The following is a 15,555-nucleotide window of genomic DNA, read 5'->3' as shown; positions in this document are numbered from 1 at the left end:
TAGTTTTGGGCCGTTTTTGCGATCGCCTGTCTTTATAGCAGTCATGATGAATTTATTAAACTTATTTTCATTCTTCTTTGACATTACTTTTAAAGATTGTGTATCGTAATTTTGAAACGATAAAACTTGTGCTTTCGTATCTCATCTAACGACGTATTCTTGGTGTATATTCCCGCGCTTTTCTCTCATTCTGAATAGACCGTTTCATGAATTAAGTCAACAATCGAAATTTGGGTACAAGAAATGTAGAAAAATTTCTCGATTTATAACAGAAAGTGATTCCAATTTTTTAATAAACTGGTTAGATATTGATCAGAGTGCTATAAAATTGTGCCAATGAACAAATAAACGATCGAATTTATTGATCATCGAGCTTTGCTTTCTTCGTAATTTAGTCCACGTTTATTTAACATATTGCTATTGAAAGTCTTATATTGCGTTAAAAATATTGCTGTAATATTTATTTATATTTAGATATTTTTAAGTAAAACTTTAATTTAAAACTTAAAGTTAAAATCTTTTATTTAATAATGGATTTAAATAGTCGTTGATTGTATTTTTGTTACTGTAAAATTATACATTAAATTTAATATATTAATACTTGATTCCTATATAGGGGAAAATCTGAATTTTAATCTTAAGTAATTATAAGGATGGCTCCATCAAAATTTTAAATATACAAAATAAACAAAGTGGTACTAATGTGACAAATACAAGAAAAGAATAGCCACGAGAAGTCAAAATTCTGCACTAAACAATGTTTTAGTTAAGCCACCTGTTCTCGGTAAAGATCCCCGTGTCAAAAGAAAAGCAGAAGCATCCCCACCAAAAGAAAAGACAACAAAAGAGATCTGCACTGGGAAATATTACTAATGTATGTTATTTAATCTTTCATTTTTCTCCTTTTATATTTTGTTGATAAAAGTCCCATGAAATATAATAATAGAACATATAAAATTAAAGGCAATTGGAAAAACATTGGGGACACATCAAACACAAGAACCAAAGAAAACAGTAAAAAGACAGCTGTTACTCAAGTAAAACCCTTCACACAGACAAGTTCTATTAGAACGCTTGAAAAGTTGTGACTAAGCCAGAGGTAATACCTCAGAAACCAAAGCCAGTGCCACGTGTGAAACCAGTAAAAAGGATGATGGAAAAGTTGAAATACCTAGTAAAATTGTAAAGGTTAGACGTAGTTTAGATTTAGAAAAATCAGAGGACAGTTCTTTGTATGTAAGTGCATTAGATGATATTGGAGATGACAGTGAAGAAATTCAGAAAAGCAATGTACAGGTAAGCAATTTTTGTTATTATATATCTTTACCTATATCGTGTACTTTTATGTGAGTTTTAAGTGTTCAAATAAATATTTAAAAACAGCCTGAAGAAATCGAGGAAACAGATGAAAAAAATGAACCAAGTGAGCCCCAAGTACCTGCGGAAGTTGAAGAAAAATTAGTAACGAATCAACTGGATGCTGTTCCTGAAAGAACATTACCTGAGGGTGTTCAATGGGATTTTGATGTAGAAAATTGGTTGGATCCATTTCAAGTTTCTCACTATGCCATGGATATTTTCGATTATTTAAAAGAAAGGGAACATCTATTTTCAATTGGAGATTATATGGAAAAACAAGTATGCCTCTCACGATGGATGAGAGCTTTATTAGTTGACTGGATGGTAGAAGTTCAAGAATCCTTTGAACTCAATCATGAAACTCTATATCTGGCTGTGAAACTAGTTGACCTATACTTGACGAAAGTAATTGTTGGAAAAGAAACATTACAATTATTGGGAGCAGCAAGTCTTTTCATAGCAAGTAAATATGATGTTAGTATTGAAATTAATTGTATTATTTTTATTTAACCCTTTGTGGACTACCGCCGCATATATGCGTTCTGCGTAAACCATCAGTTTAGCTGAGGAACTCATATATTCAGTTGGCGAAAACAACTGATAAAGCCGAAAGACTCATATCTGTGTCCCACATAAACGCTTCGCTATGGTCGAGAAACTCGTGTATCTCATATATGCGTATATATAAAAGACTCATACGTGTGTCATTTTATTTATCCTATGGAGAAACTGTGCGTGTACATATGTTTAGAATTTGACATCTTGGAGTGCTATGAACGAAAATCGCGTCTAAGCAGAAATGTGTGCTAGCAATTTTAAATGACTATTGTGGCAGCAGCCCGGCCTCATGGTACGGTTGACTTCGAACCGTCCTGTCCGCAAAGGGTTAATTTCTAAACAAACTTAACGTCTCTCATTATTGTTCTCGTTGTTATTGTAATTGTATAATTTTAAAGGAAAGAATACCTCCAATGGTGGAAGATTTTTTGTATATATGTGACGGTGCTTACACACAAAGAGAATTAATTAGAATGGAAATGAGCATATTGAAAGTAGTCGATTTTGATCTTGGTATACCACTTTCTTATCGATTTCTTCGACGATATGCTAGGGTGAGTTACGTTAATAACACTTTTTTTTATCATAATGTAACAAATTATAATTATGTCGTTTTCGAACAGTGTGCAAAAGTGTCGATGCCGACATTAACTTTAGCTCGATATATTCTTGAATACTCATTAATGGATTATTCGACAATAATGTTCAGCGATAGTAAAATGGCTGCATCTGCACTCCTCCTAGCATTACAAATGAAAGATTTAGGAGGGTGGACTCCTACTCTAAAATATTATAGCGGTTATAGTGTTGATGACATACGAGACATCGTAAATATTATGAACCAAGGGTTACATCGGAATCTTAAAGAAGATGGACTACATCGGAAACATAAAGAAACTCTCACCACTATACACAACAAATACAGTCACAAGTAAGTATATCAATATGCTTCATATATATCTCTAATATATAATTAGAAAAACTAAATGGAGATTAAAATAACAATGAAATTTACAAATAATTTTTATTTTAGGATATTTTTTGAAGTAGCAACGCTGCCATTAAAAGATACTTTAAATATATAATTAGTTTAAGTAAAGATGTGTAGTTGCCAATAATATATAGGATTGCCTAATTATTGCTAGGTAATCTGTAATGACATTTATAAAAAAATTGAGATGGTCACTGAGCATTAACTTATAAATTAAAGTGATTGCTAATTTATGTAATAATGAAATTCCTATATGAAAATTTTCAAGTTATCTATGCGCCATAAAAAAATCAAATAAATTACGCTCAGTATAAATTTAACATGTCCAAAAGAATCGGTAAATACACGGTTTCTCTCCTTTATATTTTTTTCTTTTTTTTATTATTATTAGTATTTATACAATATTAGTAATTTCTATCTACAATCTCAGTATTTGTAAGTTAATTTTTTTTTTTTTTTTTTTTTTTTTTTTTTTTGTTGAGAAATTTATTTTAGCGCCACACTTTTATACTTCATTGAAATTCTGATAAAAATTAATATTTTTAAATCCGTTTTTTAGCATGTTAAGATTGAAATAAATCTTTTACTCCTTTTTTTTATTTATATATAATGCTATTATATGATGTCTTACTAAAGATTTGGTTGGTACACATATTCAAATGTCAGTAAATAGAAAATTAAGTAGTACTCATATTTTATGGAGAGTGGCGTATTGTTATGCATTGTTGTTGCACTTTATAGACTGATAATAAATTGTATGCTCCTAAGGATAGTTACATGAAATACCGACGAATATATATTTTTACGCATTACACTCGTTATCAAAAGTAAGAGATTATTTCCTCCTTTATAAAGAAATTTAGGAATTTAAAAAATTTAGATATTTTCGATTGATACATTGCACGAAATTAATAAATTTCAGTATATATATATAAATATGTAGTTTATAGAGGAAATAATTTCTCATTATTTGCTATTATACATAAAATTGTATTCTTCACTACTTTAGTTAGTTGCATACATATTATAAGTGTAACAAAGAGGTCTATTTTTCGAATTTTACTCATAGTCACTAGTTGTGTCTGTAAGGCATGTTCTTTACAAAATACCACCTGTGATATATATGTATTCAAAACTTTGGTACAGTCAAATTCATCACGATTTTCTCATAAACAATATTTATGCAAGGCATGTGCCTATCAATTAGAACATGTTGGATCAGGAGGGTAGTTGTACATAGTAAACACAATTAACGATGTGTATATATTTTTAACACTTATTAAATCAAATTTAGAGTGATCTTTTTATAATAAAAATTTATCATATAGAAATACTACATAGTAAGACTTATTGACATTAGGTGGTGTACATAATATCATATTTTTGTACCAGCAGTGAATGTATTACCTATTATTTTATAAGATGTGTGTATGTGAACCATTGTAAACGAGATGTAATTTAATAAAAAATAATGATTTTTCATTTTTTGTACATATCATTCTTGTATATAATCTTCCAATACAATTTATTAAGACAATGAAACATACAGAATAGACGGACATTAAATGGGACTCCGTGTCTCATAACCTGATCTATATTTTATTTATAATTTCGTACGTACAAAGCTTTATTTAGTTTTAATTCAAACCAGTACTATATACTGAATCGATAACGTCACATATAGTACGAAAGTGGTAAGGGAATATCAGATAATCCCCAAAACGTAGGACACGAAAGAGCATTGCATATCACACCTATTCTGTACCTTATTTGTAATACATATATTACAAATACTTCCGGAAAATAAAACATCTTATTAGATTTTAATATTTTATTATAAACTTCGACCATATTAACAACTTTTATAAATAAACAATGCATACTTTCAATCATGATAGGAACCAGGTACAGCATTTATGACTATTATATTTTTTCAGTATAAAGATAATATTTTTATAAACCATTGTACTAAAAATATTATTACCACTTTATAATCAATATTTATAACATGTAATAATTTATTTTTATTTTATTTTTAATCATATTAAACGTCTATCAAATTAATTCATAGTTAAAAAAATAAAAGCAAGCTATAAATACATATTTAGAATAATACATTTTGCAAATACGTAATATTTACACTACCTTTTGTCACATTGAAATAATTTATATTATTTAAGTCGAAAACTTATAAATAAATTATATATATCGCTATTTTCGTGTTGACTGGTAACAGTATACGTACTACAGCATGAGTAATTATGTAATATAAAAAAAATAAATAGAAAAAATACTTCAAGAATAAAGTTACAATTACTTTAAATATCACATTTTCTCAGTCTTTACTACATTTGTAATGTACACATAATTATATTAAGTAAATTTTTTTATAAAATGCTATACTTTAGGCGTTTCAAGCAATAGAATGTTTCAATTCGTGAAATTTGCAAATATATTAAATTTTTTAAATTAAAATATAACTTTTACATTTTAACACATCTATGTAACTAATAATATAATGGAGATTTTTGGTAGTTTGAATTTACTTGTTGCTACTTGACAATTTCAATTTTGTATTAAATATGATAAATAGAAACCAAAGCACAATTTGGGAATATCTTTTTTTTACAAATAATAATTTAAATGAAATTTATAAATTACTAATTCGATACCTATATCTAAAAATATGACACAAGATAATCTTACCGTATGTCAAAATTGTTCTCTAGATATTTGTCTATCATGTAAACGAATGCAGCGTGGACAATCTACTTTATTAAAATTCTGCTTGCATTCATTATGAAAACATGCACCACACATTTCACATCTACTAACTTTTGTGAATTCCCACGGAAATATGACATCTTTGGAACGACATAGCTCACATACAAATCCCCTAGCTTGGCATAGCTAAAAACAAGATTGGATCTTATTAAAAGTACAAATATATAACATACATAACTCGGCTTTCATTAAAAATATAAATATTTACTATAAAAAACACTACCTCACAGCCCATAATATGCATATTACACATTTCAACTAATTCTTGCAATCTCATTGGCAAGATACCATATTTAACATGCATCAGATCTTGAATGGAATATACATGGGGTTCACTTATTATATAATTTGGTTCCTTCTTCAGTATATCTTGAACACTAAAAGAAGTAACACAAATTTCAGAATATTATCTTTTTCATAATAAAAAAGAAAAAATATTTGAAATGCATACCTTGTCGCAAATCGACATGTAAATAGAAAATCTTTAAAGAAAAATAATTGTAAACGTAATAATCTTGTTCTGGCTAATTGTTTTATTCGTCTATATAATGATGGATTTAAGTCATTTATTTGAAATAATGGATCTGATGTCATTTGATCCAACAGTCTATATGAAAAGTTTGATACAGAATACCTAAATGGACAAATAAATGAATATATAGTATCATTTTATAAATTATAAATGTATGTTGTCTTATTAATTGTTATACCTGTTAAAATCCCACTTAGTTAAAATTTTTCCTGGTATTAATGCTACCTGATTGGTATGGCATCCAGTACAGAAGTATCTACCTAAATACTCACAGTAACGAAATTTATTTGCATATTTTATTGCAACCTTCATTCCACATCCTGCGCACCTGTAATTCTGTTTGGCTATAAGAGTCCGTCGCCTATGTATAAAAAATATCATGTTTAAGTGAATAATGAAATTATATATATGTATCTGCTAAATTCATAAACATACACTGGTGGAGGATGTGATGTAAAAATAATTTGAGGTCTTGGTGGAGCCCATTCTGTTGTTCCACGCAGAGGAATTGACTGTGAATTTTCTGCATCATCTGGATTTATTGGCCAACTTTTTGGTAATGGTAACAATCTTTGTGGTACATCCTTTTCAGAGACCAGCCATTGTAATTCACTCGCTCTCGGTAATTGTTTCTCACTAAATTTACTAAGAAGTGACAAAGCTACCCCTTCCGCGGACATACTACTCTCAGTTAAAGTTGATTCTGTTCCATGTGCAGGGGATGATTGATACAAATCTGCATCTGAATATAAAGATGCCATGGATATGGAAATTCCAGCATTTTTAAGTTTTACTGCATTTCGCTCGTCATCCACTTCTAAATCTTCTATGTCATCTGTAGATATATTTTCTGAGGGAGCATCAGACGAAGTTGATAATGGACTAACACTTTGATCAGTGGTTGTAGTATCAGTTTTGCCATCACTCAGTAGTTCGCGATTCCACGTCCTTCCTTTGTACCGCTCTTCCTGTCGCTGACGCCGTCTTAATCGTATCCTCTGTTTTAAGCTATTTATTTCTTCGTCGCTTTCTTCAGTTGCTTCTTCCATAAGACGCCATTGCCTATTACATTTTACTTGTTCTATGGCAGCTATCATTGCTTCGGAAACACTGAAATGTGCGTTTTCTCTGTCCAATTCAGCATTTGCTCTAGAAAATTGTGCAGAAGCTAAAAAATTTGTTAAACTTTGACCTTCTGTTGGACGCGGAAAATAACCTATTGCCATAGGTTGAACACTGCTTCCTCCATCTTCCATGAAACTCTTCTTTGCTGTTCTTATATCTTTTTGCCCCTCAATTTCTAAATTCCATGGACTAGTGAATTCAGGCGCTGAACCTGATAAAAGAGAAGTTTTTCTTCTTGGCGTTTGAGAAATTCTAATTTCTGTAGAATTTGTGTTATATGCATTTGGATTTCCTTCATTTGGTATAAAAGAAGGAATCCGGTATTCTTCTACTGCATTTATTGATGTATCCTCAGAATTTAACACATCAGAATCTTCGCTAGATTTCTTCATACTTTGATTCTGTTTCGCTTTAGTTTTGTTTTGTACTTTCCTTACAGGAGTCCTTGGCTTTACAAGTTGTTTATTATCCACATTTGATGTTGAATGTTTTAATTCGGCATAATTTACATTAATTATTTTTGATAATTCAACAGGAGATGTTTGAGGATCATTACTTTTATGTGAACTACTCTTTGCAACGCATGATGAAGATGCAGAAGCACTTTTTTCTACAGATGTACAATTTTTAGTCAGTACTGAAAGACTACTCCAACTTTTCAAAGGTATATCATTAATTTCTTTAGAATCTAATGATTTATCTTCATATTTTTCATTAGATTTAACATCATCATGTTGCATAATTTTGTTGTCTGAAGCTATTTTTAATGATTCTAATTGACAATTCTCAATATGTATTACTTTATCTCTTGCAACACTAAGATTTATTGTTGAGAAATTAATTGGATATGAAGAAGATCGACGATGTCTCTTTGGACTTGTTTTAGGAGAAATCCAACAAGGTAAAAACTAAAAACAAAAATACTAAGTGAACGATTAGATTAAAATGTGTATCAATCATACAAATACAATGATATACACATTACAATAAATAAAATTGTTTTTGGACAACTTACCAAGGATGGATCAATTTCTGTAAGCAATGTAGGTTGGTTTCTTTCAACTGCTCTTAAACATAAGAGTGTGGCTTCAGCTAAGTTTTCTTGACACAAAAATGCCCATGGTTCAAAACAAGAAAGTAAATGTTCCTTATCAGACAAAAGCCATGGAAGCTTATGTGACAAAGAATGACTTTCCAAACTATGTCATAATAATTATTAAATTATGTTATGTAAATTTAAGTATCTGATATATATATAAACACTAATAGATTAAATCAACATGTTTCTTTTGGTAATTACCTCTTGTACAGCCATAACATATCTTTGTGTGAGACAATTCGAGTTGGTAAATTTGAAAGATAATCTTCTGTTTCAGGAACAACAGGTGACAATGCTACAGAGGGCTGCAGCCAATTTAATCCTTGAATAAAAATCCAACAATCCGGTTCTCCCTTATAATAAATTTTATTAAATTCTTTTCAACATTAAGTTTATATTAAGTATTTCTCTATGTAAATAATATAAAAATATATTGACCATAAGTAAAAATAGTAAAATTATTCTAAATATAAAAGAAGATGACATCTTCAATGAAAGTAAAAAAAAACCAATGTCACTGTCAATGTAAACAAACAATTATAACATAGTACAATTTCATATTACATTGCAATCAAAAATTTAATTGTATTAAACAATAAAGAGGCAAAAATAAAATATGGCCAAGTATAATTACAAATACAAGTAAATTATATCATATTAATAACTATGCATGTCAAGCAAAAACAAGTTAAAGGATTTAATCTTACATTTCGATTAAATATTCGACAGCCATGTTTGAATATCCTTTCCATTACATTGTGAAGACGATTTAAACCACCGTAAACATCCCATACGTTTAAAACACCATCGACCAATAAACCTTCTACCGTAGATCGAAGGTTTTGCAAAAGTTGCCATTGCTCTTTGATGTGGGCGTCTCCGCACATAGTGATGATCAGGAATCATTCACTTTCTATTTTAATATATTCTTTAATTATTTTTCGTTGTGTCATCAAATATTTCAGAAAAGTTAACGATCGTTACATATTATATAAACATTATGTATAGCTATTGAAAAACGTTACTTATGCTTTCCTGGATATTTATTAAATTTTCTATTACCTTCAAAAAACTTCATTTTAAATGTTACATCATTACGATCAATTTTACTATAATACTCATATGCTATCTTTTAACGTAAACAGAATCACGTAATTTCATTCTTTTACATGATCTGTTAATAAACCGTAAAAGATTTAGAAACCATTCGAAAAGTACATACTGATGGACATACTTTAATAGTTACACAAATGACATTGATATTAGGTTAGAAATTAGCGTACGCGTTGAAGTACGTAAACCCTTAAATCTAAATTGCTAGAAACATCGAGTGCAGTGGCGGCCCCCAACGGTGATTCATAAAAACTATCAAGTTTATGGTAAAGTCAATCGACAAAAAGAAAAATTATACCCGTGTGTGGTTGTACGGTAACATATGTACAATTATTACTTAACCAATCCAATTTTTTCAGATGATATAATAAAAATTCTTTAATTTAAATAAAAATGAAACTTTTACATTCGCAATCATATATCATATCTATTTTTAAATATGAAATTTTTAACTACTATATTGTCAAAAAGGGTTCCAAAAATACTACAATGTAATTACATACATGTATTTCAGAACTGTACCCACAATTTCTAATTTTTCACAGATAAAATACGACGTAACCTCGTGCAATATAAAACAAAATATTTTTATTTTAATGTTAGTCGCATATCCGAACTTTTTTACAGCGACAATGCTATATATACACAAAATAAAAACATGTATCATTCAATTTGTTTAATCTAATGAATTCTTTGTTAATATGTTTTAGGTCCTATAAAGCTTCTATGAGTCTCTAATTTTTAAATCCTATGAGACCTCTGGTAAATCAATCAAATATGAGTATATACAATTCAATGAAAACTGACATACTTTTTGAACTCGTGGAAAAATTAAAAACATCATTAAGCATCCAATGTAATCTGTGAATTGTAAATATGCAATATATTTGCACTGAGTTTCTTTAATTCTAATAATAATGATTAATAATAGGTAGGACTTGAACGAAATACATTTTCCTGTCCATTGCAATCAGAAAAAACTGTGGAAGGTAAGGATATTTAGCAAAACTTCCATCGATTTCCACATTCGTTGCATAGCACAAAAGTAGTCATAGGTTCATCAGCTGAACGTGTCTGTACTTGATTATAAGTACAATTACGTTTTTTGCACTTTCCACATTTTAATAGATCAGTTTTCGTTCCTTGTACTGTAGCAAGTTGTGCATCATTAATTGCTTCCTTTTTAAACTGTTCCCTTAATTGTTTTATTTCATCGCTTGCCATCTCTTCTGCAGTCATAACAGCAAGCCTAGCAGGTGTTATAGCACCAGCAATAAAATTTGTTCGAAGATTAGGATTTTTTGCGTCACGTAAATTAGCGACTCTGCTTCGCACCTAAATAATTAGATATATATAATTAGGTTTCGCATTTACAGCAAAATATAAAAATATAAAGGAATTAGGACCTTACTCTATTCTTATATCTATTATCAGTATTTTTAAATTCTGCATAAATTGCTTCTTCGAGTTCTTCTGCTAATTCTTCTGGAGTAGCACAGCCATCAATTGTATTTCCATCTACTCTTAAAGCTGCTGCCAGTAGCTCTCTACATTTAAGCCGTACAGCATCTGTGGTTGTAGGAGCAGGAAACGTAGACTGTTTTCTTTGAATATCTTTATGAGGTTTCTCCTCCTTCATTTTAACATCACTTCCATCTGCATTATCCTTTTCTTTTTTCTGTTCTCCATCATCTTTACTTTTCTCTGATTTATCGTCTTTCTTCTTTGAACTGCTTGAAGAAGTAGAATCTTTTTCTTTATTGGACCCTATGGGAAAGATATAGAATTTTAATTTATCTAAGAGAAATTTTACTTTTATGTTTACTTTTTTATTTTTAATTTTATATTTAAATTTATTTTCTTACCAGATAAAAATTTCTTCCAATTTTTAATAAGAGTTTTTGATAACGATATAACTTCTTCGTCTCTGCTTGATTTTCTCAATGCATTCACTGTCATTCCAATGCGTGTCTTGGTCAGAAGTTCCAAATCCACAGGTAACTTTTGTAATATTTTAAGTAATTCCAGTGCTTGTTCTTGCCCCTGTAATATGAACACACTTTTATTATAAAAGGTAAATCTAAGTATACATAATCCATTTATATTTCTTTAATGTAGATTACACATATAGGCATACATGATATTTATATAATCTACTGAAGACATTGTTATTATGTATCTTTATCATCAAAACATGCATTGTAACCAATTTTATATAAGGATATAATTTGTGTATGTAACAGATAATTTTTTTTAAAGCGACGTTAAATGTAAACAGTTGAACTATACAAATAATATATATATATAATATATATACATAAATATATACAAATAATAATTATAGCATAAACAAAAAGTCTATACTAATGAGCTTTGAATTAGTGCGACTACAGACTTTAACAACGACTTCAATACTTATGTGTATAGAAAATTTTATAAGCTGCATTTTCGAAAACTCTACAACGAAAATAACATGACTCGCCTTTCTCAAGTTTCATGAATGCATTAAAATTATCGTGCCAAATATTAAAGTTCCATAAATACGTTTTGTTGCTTTAACACCATCGAATTACTGTGTATACAAAAATTTATACGAATAAACATTTATTTCTGGAGAAAAGTTTCAAACAATATTTGTATTTGTTATATTTCTTTGTATTTGTTAAACATTTACGATGATGTATTAGAGTAATCACAATTTATATTGGAAAAGAGCTTTGCTTAACGAACAGCCTCCAATATGCCGAGCAGGGTACACAACTATATTTTACTCACTTACTCACCGTCCCGTCTCCGCTCGACATCTTATTTAATTTTTTCTGAATCCGTAGCACTTCTTCCTCAGCACTCATTATGAAAATTTTGTACTTTTTACACAATAAACCAATATAAACACATACAACACACCAATCAAATGAATAACAAACTCCGAGTATGCTTATAACCGTAACTTGCGATGCAGAGTTCGATACTGGATAGGTAACTTGCAACACGCTAAGGTTGCGGTCATTACGTGGTATTATAGTGCCATCTTTTGTAGAGGAAATAAGTTAAAAAATGGCGGGAATATTTAAAAATTCTATATGAAGAACATTTCTCATTGTCAGAGGAGGAATGCATAATAAATACACTTGGTGAATTTGCCAAATAGTTACCTCCTTGTCGATTTTGATATCCTTGAAATATTTTGTCAAGATCATCATTCTGAACAATTTTTTCCTATACATATGTGGAGTGGTCGATTTTAGTTTTCGCGTTATACACAAACATATATTTGGTATCATATATGCACTTTCTTCCTATATTTTGTACAAAATTGTCGATTAGATATTATTATTATTGCCTGTATATGCGTGTATGTGTCCATATTATAATTATGTTAATGTAGCCGCATTATTATTGGTATTGCCCTCACGACTTGCGCGGGACCGCCACTATTTAAATAGCTTAACCCTATCTATTCCTGTGCATTTGAAATTCAGTGACTGGACTTCTAATTATTTCTTTCATTGTTCGTACATCTCTATAAAGATATAAAAAAAATTCCGTTAAATTCATTAGAAGGTAACACATCGACAGCTTCACGCGCCATATATGATACTAAACATACTTTTGTATGCAACTTGCAACCTACCGATCCCTATTATATGCATAGGAAAAAGTTGTTCAAAATGATGACCTTGATTCCAAGGCCATCGAAATTGGCGAGGAAGTAACAGAATAACTATTCGGCAATTTGATTGTGCATTTTTGTTAATATTTTGATTTTATTATAATTAAGTAGGAGGATTTTGATATGATATAACTGAAGATGAAATTGATCTGTTGATTCCAAACATGTAAGCAAATTTTAAAATTTTGGAAGGGATGAAAAAACATATGATTAGCACCGAAATGAAATATGAAGATAATTTTGGCGATATGAGACTGATTGATAATGTACTGAATCTTACAATTACTTCCCTGTAAAAAATAGGAAATGTGACTTATCGTGTTCCTCCCTCCGGTCTTCATGTAGAATTTGTAATAAAATAATATTTAAACAAATTTTAGAAATGTTGAGATAATGCATCCGTCTTAATCTAATGTTAGTAAAACATTGGTGTTTAATCAATAAAACTTACGCTTGATTTGAAAATAGTTATACCATAGAATCTATATCATATTATGTAAATAATAAAAGTTTATTTTGAAATATTTACCGTTCTTCTTTGTAATTATTTCTCCAACAAACTTGATTACTAGTTCCAGCACTACCGGTCTCAGTAAATATCATCATTCCCAGTAGTAATAATAGTAGTAATAGTAAGCAGAATTACAAAATACACTATTCAAAATCCGTAGAGTATTACTCGACAGTCTGTAATATTTTTCTGCAAAGAATGGAATGGAATAAGGCACTCCGAAACATTACAAATACTATTGCTATTAAATTTTTATACGGAGAATTAATTTATAAAAAAAACCTATTAATAATTAAGATTTTTCATATTTATTTACTTAAACTAATTAAACAATGAACAGTTCATACAATAAAAATTCTGATTCTTGATATCGTCTATAATTTTTCGAATAACTGAAATCGACTACAATGCTATTTCAATACATTCTGATAAGCGCAGTTTATCTTTTTTGAACGAGTAATTTTAGAAGCAATTTTTCGTCTATTACGGAGTCGCAAACAGATTGAAAAAAAGAAAGATGAAATTGAATGAACCTAATTTTCTTATAGACAGTAATAACTATAACATTAATCATACGTATATACTTATCCGATATCAAATAACTTGTGCTACCTATAATAGTGAAAATAACATAAATTGTTGCAGTACTGAGTATACAGTATTGAGTATAAAAGATTCATCCAATCATCTTACTAACATTTCTTATTTCCGGTCTATAAAGAATAGATTCATGCTTCAGCAACGATATTGTAGAAACCTTCGTGGCCACGTATCTACCTTACGTATCACGAAACATACGTATAATCGTTCAAGACATTTGAAAACATATTCCAGAAATTTAGGCAGTAAGGTTGTGTGCGCATTAGCGACAAAACTGTTACTTTAGCATTTATATTATATAATAGAGGAACGTAGGGTGTAACCGGGTATGTAAGACAAACTTGTATTGTCTGGTATGGTATTACATTTGGGCTAACCTTAAGTTATTATGAGATCATAAGAGTAGAGCAGAAAACATCATAGTGTTTCATCCAGTGAAGTTAAAAAATTTCAGGTTGGAAAGTATTAGTGTTGTGTTGGTAAATTAATAATTTTTTATCGCTTGAATTTAAAACATTATTACGATAAATACTGAATTATATTTTGCAGTTTTTACACGGTATTTTCACATTTCACTCGATTTCTTATCGCATGCTGAAGTGTAAATATCTAATATAAATTATAAGATTGGGTATTTGATTGTGTGGTAAAATCGGTAACCAGTGCTGCTTTGCTGTGCTTGCTTTCTATCTATAGTGTAAATGTGTTTCAGTATTCATTCCTTTTTGCTATAATCGGAACAATATAAAAACCAGCTCGAACAAGAAATTGTTCGGATTCGGAAAAAGATCATACGAAAAAAGAATTTCTAAATAATTGAAAAAAGTTAATGCAAGCTAAAATAAGTTAATATAAACTGAAATAAGCCAATATTTGTCAAAATCATATAAAATAACTTTCCTTTGCAAGATTTCCTTATTACTTTTGTCCAAAAACTGCCTACCTCCGATTTCAATGGTTTTCAATGCCAGTTTTTCGCGAATATCTCAGAAACTAAGCGAATGCATCCTTTCTGCGTATAGGAAAGAGTTGTTTAAAATATCGATTTCTACAACACATCCAAAAATCATCAAAATTTAAGGGTAGGTAGTGTTTCTACAGTTTCACCGTTTTATAATAATAGAAATAAAGATTTTATAATTATATCATATTTTATGTGTTTTTAATAGGTACCCGATATTAGCGTCACCTATAGAATAAATATTTGCAC

At 29.5% G+C, this 15,555-nt stretch overlaps 3 protein-coding genes across 6 annotated transcripts; 1 reads left to right on the top strand and 2 right to left on the bottom strand.

Moving 5' to 3' along the window:
- Positions 1–628: 628 nt before the first annotated feature.
- LOC117212987 (G2/mitotic-specific cyclin-B3-like) lies at positions 629–4,390 on the top strand (the record flags this gene model as incomplete). Its single annotated transcript, XM_033458171.1, is given in 11 exon segments — positions 629–709; positions 712–843; positions 845–874; positions 964–1,012; positions 1,015–1,080; positions 1,083–1,139; positions 1,142–1,296; positions 1,384–1,833; positions 2,316–2,471; positions 2,541–2,848; positions 2,951–4,390. Coding segments are annotated over 11 exon segments (1,536 nt in total), but the record flags the coding sequence as incomplete, so codon positions are not given.
- A 334-nt stretch (positions 4,391–4,724) lies between these two features.
- Positions 4,725–9,841, bottom strand: LOC117212962 (run domain Beclin-1-interacting and cysteine-rich domain-containing protein). 2 transcript variants are annotated; one of them, XM_033458126.1, is made up of 9 exons: positions 9,511–9,839; positions 9,156–9,361; positions 8,650–8,801; positions 8,365–8,548; positions 6,660–8,257; positions 6,403–6,585; positions 6,144–6,326; positions 5,916–6,069; positions 4,725–5,818 (listed from the first exon to the last, which is right to left on the bottom strand). In XM_033458126.1, exons 2-9 carry the CDS (start codon positions 9,333–9,335, stop codon positions 5,621–5,623), a joined length of 2,832 nt encoding a protein of 943 aa, XP_033314017.1. In that variant the 5' UTR covers positions 9,336–9,361; positions 9,511–9,839; the 3' UTR covers positions 4,725–5,620. The 2 variants fall into 2 exon arrangements, with proteins under 2 accessions (XP_033314017.1, XP_033314018.1); XM_033458127.1 differs by having other exon boundaries at positions 5,696–5,836; positions 9,156–9,841.
- Positions 9,842–10,051: 210 nt separating this feature from the next.
- On the bottom strand, positions 10,052–12,559 carry LOC117212965 (transcription elongation factor S-II). 3 transcript variants are annotated; one of them, XM_033458134.1, is made up of 4 exons: positions 12,345–12,559; positions 11,427–11,604; positions 10,973–11,328; positions 10,052–10,896 (listed from the first exon to the last, which is right to left on the bottom strand). In XM_033458134.1, the coding sequence occupies exons 1-4, from the start codon at positions 12,411–12,413 to the stop codon at positions 10,561–10,563; spliced, it is 939 nt and encodes a 312-aa protein (XP_033314025.1). In that variant the 5' UTR covers positions 12,414–12,559; the 3' UTR covers positions 10,052–10,560. The 3 variants fall into 3 exon arrangements, with proteins under 3 accessions (XP_033314025.1, XP_033314026.1, XP_033314027.1); XM_033458135.1 differs by having other exon boundaries at positions 12,337–12,555; XM_033458136.1 differs by lacking the exon at positions 12,345–12,559 and adding an exon at positions 12,044–12,333.
- Positions 12,560–15,555: the final 2,996 nt, after the last annotated feature.

This window comes from Bombus bifarius, unplaced genomic scaffold, assembly GCF_011952205.1.
Source record: "Bombus bifarius isolate JDL3187 unplaced genomic scaffold, Bbif_JDL3187 scf7180000008422, whole genome shotgun sequence".
Lineage (NCBI taxonomy): Eukaryota > Metazoa > Arthropoda > Insecta > Hymenoptera > Apidae > Bombus > Bombus bifarius.
This window is presented reverse-complemented; position numbering and strand designations above follow the sequence as displayed.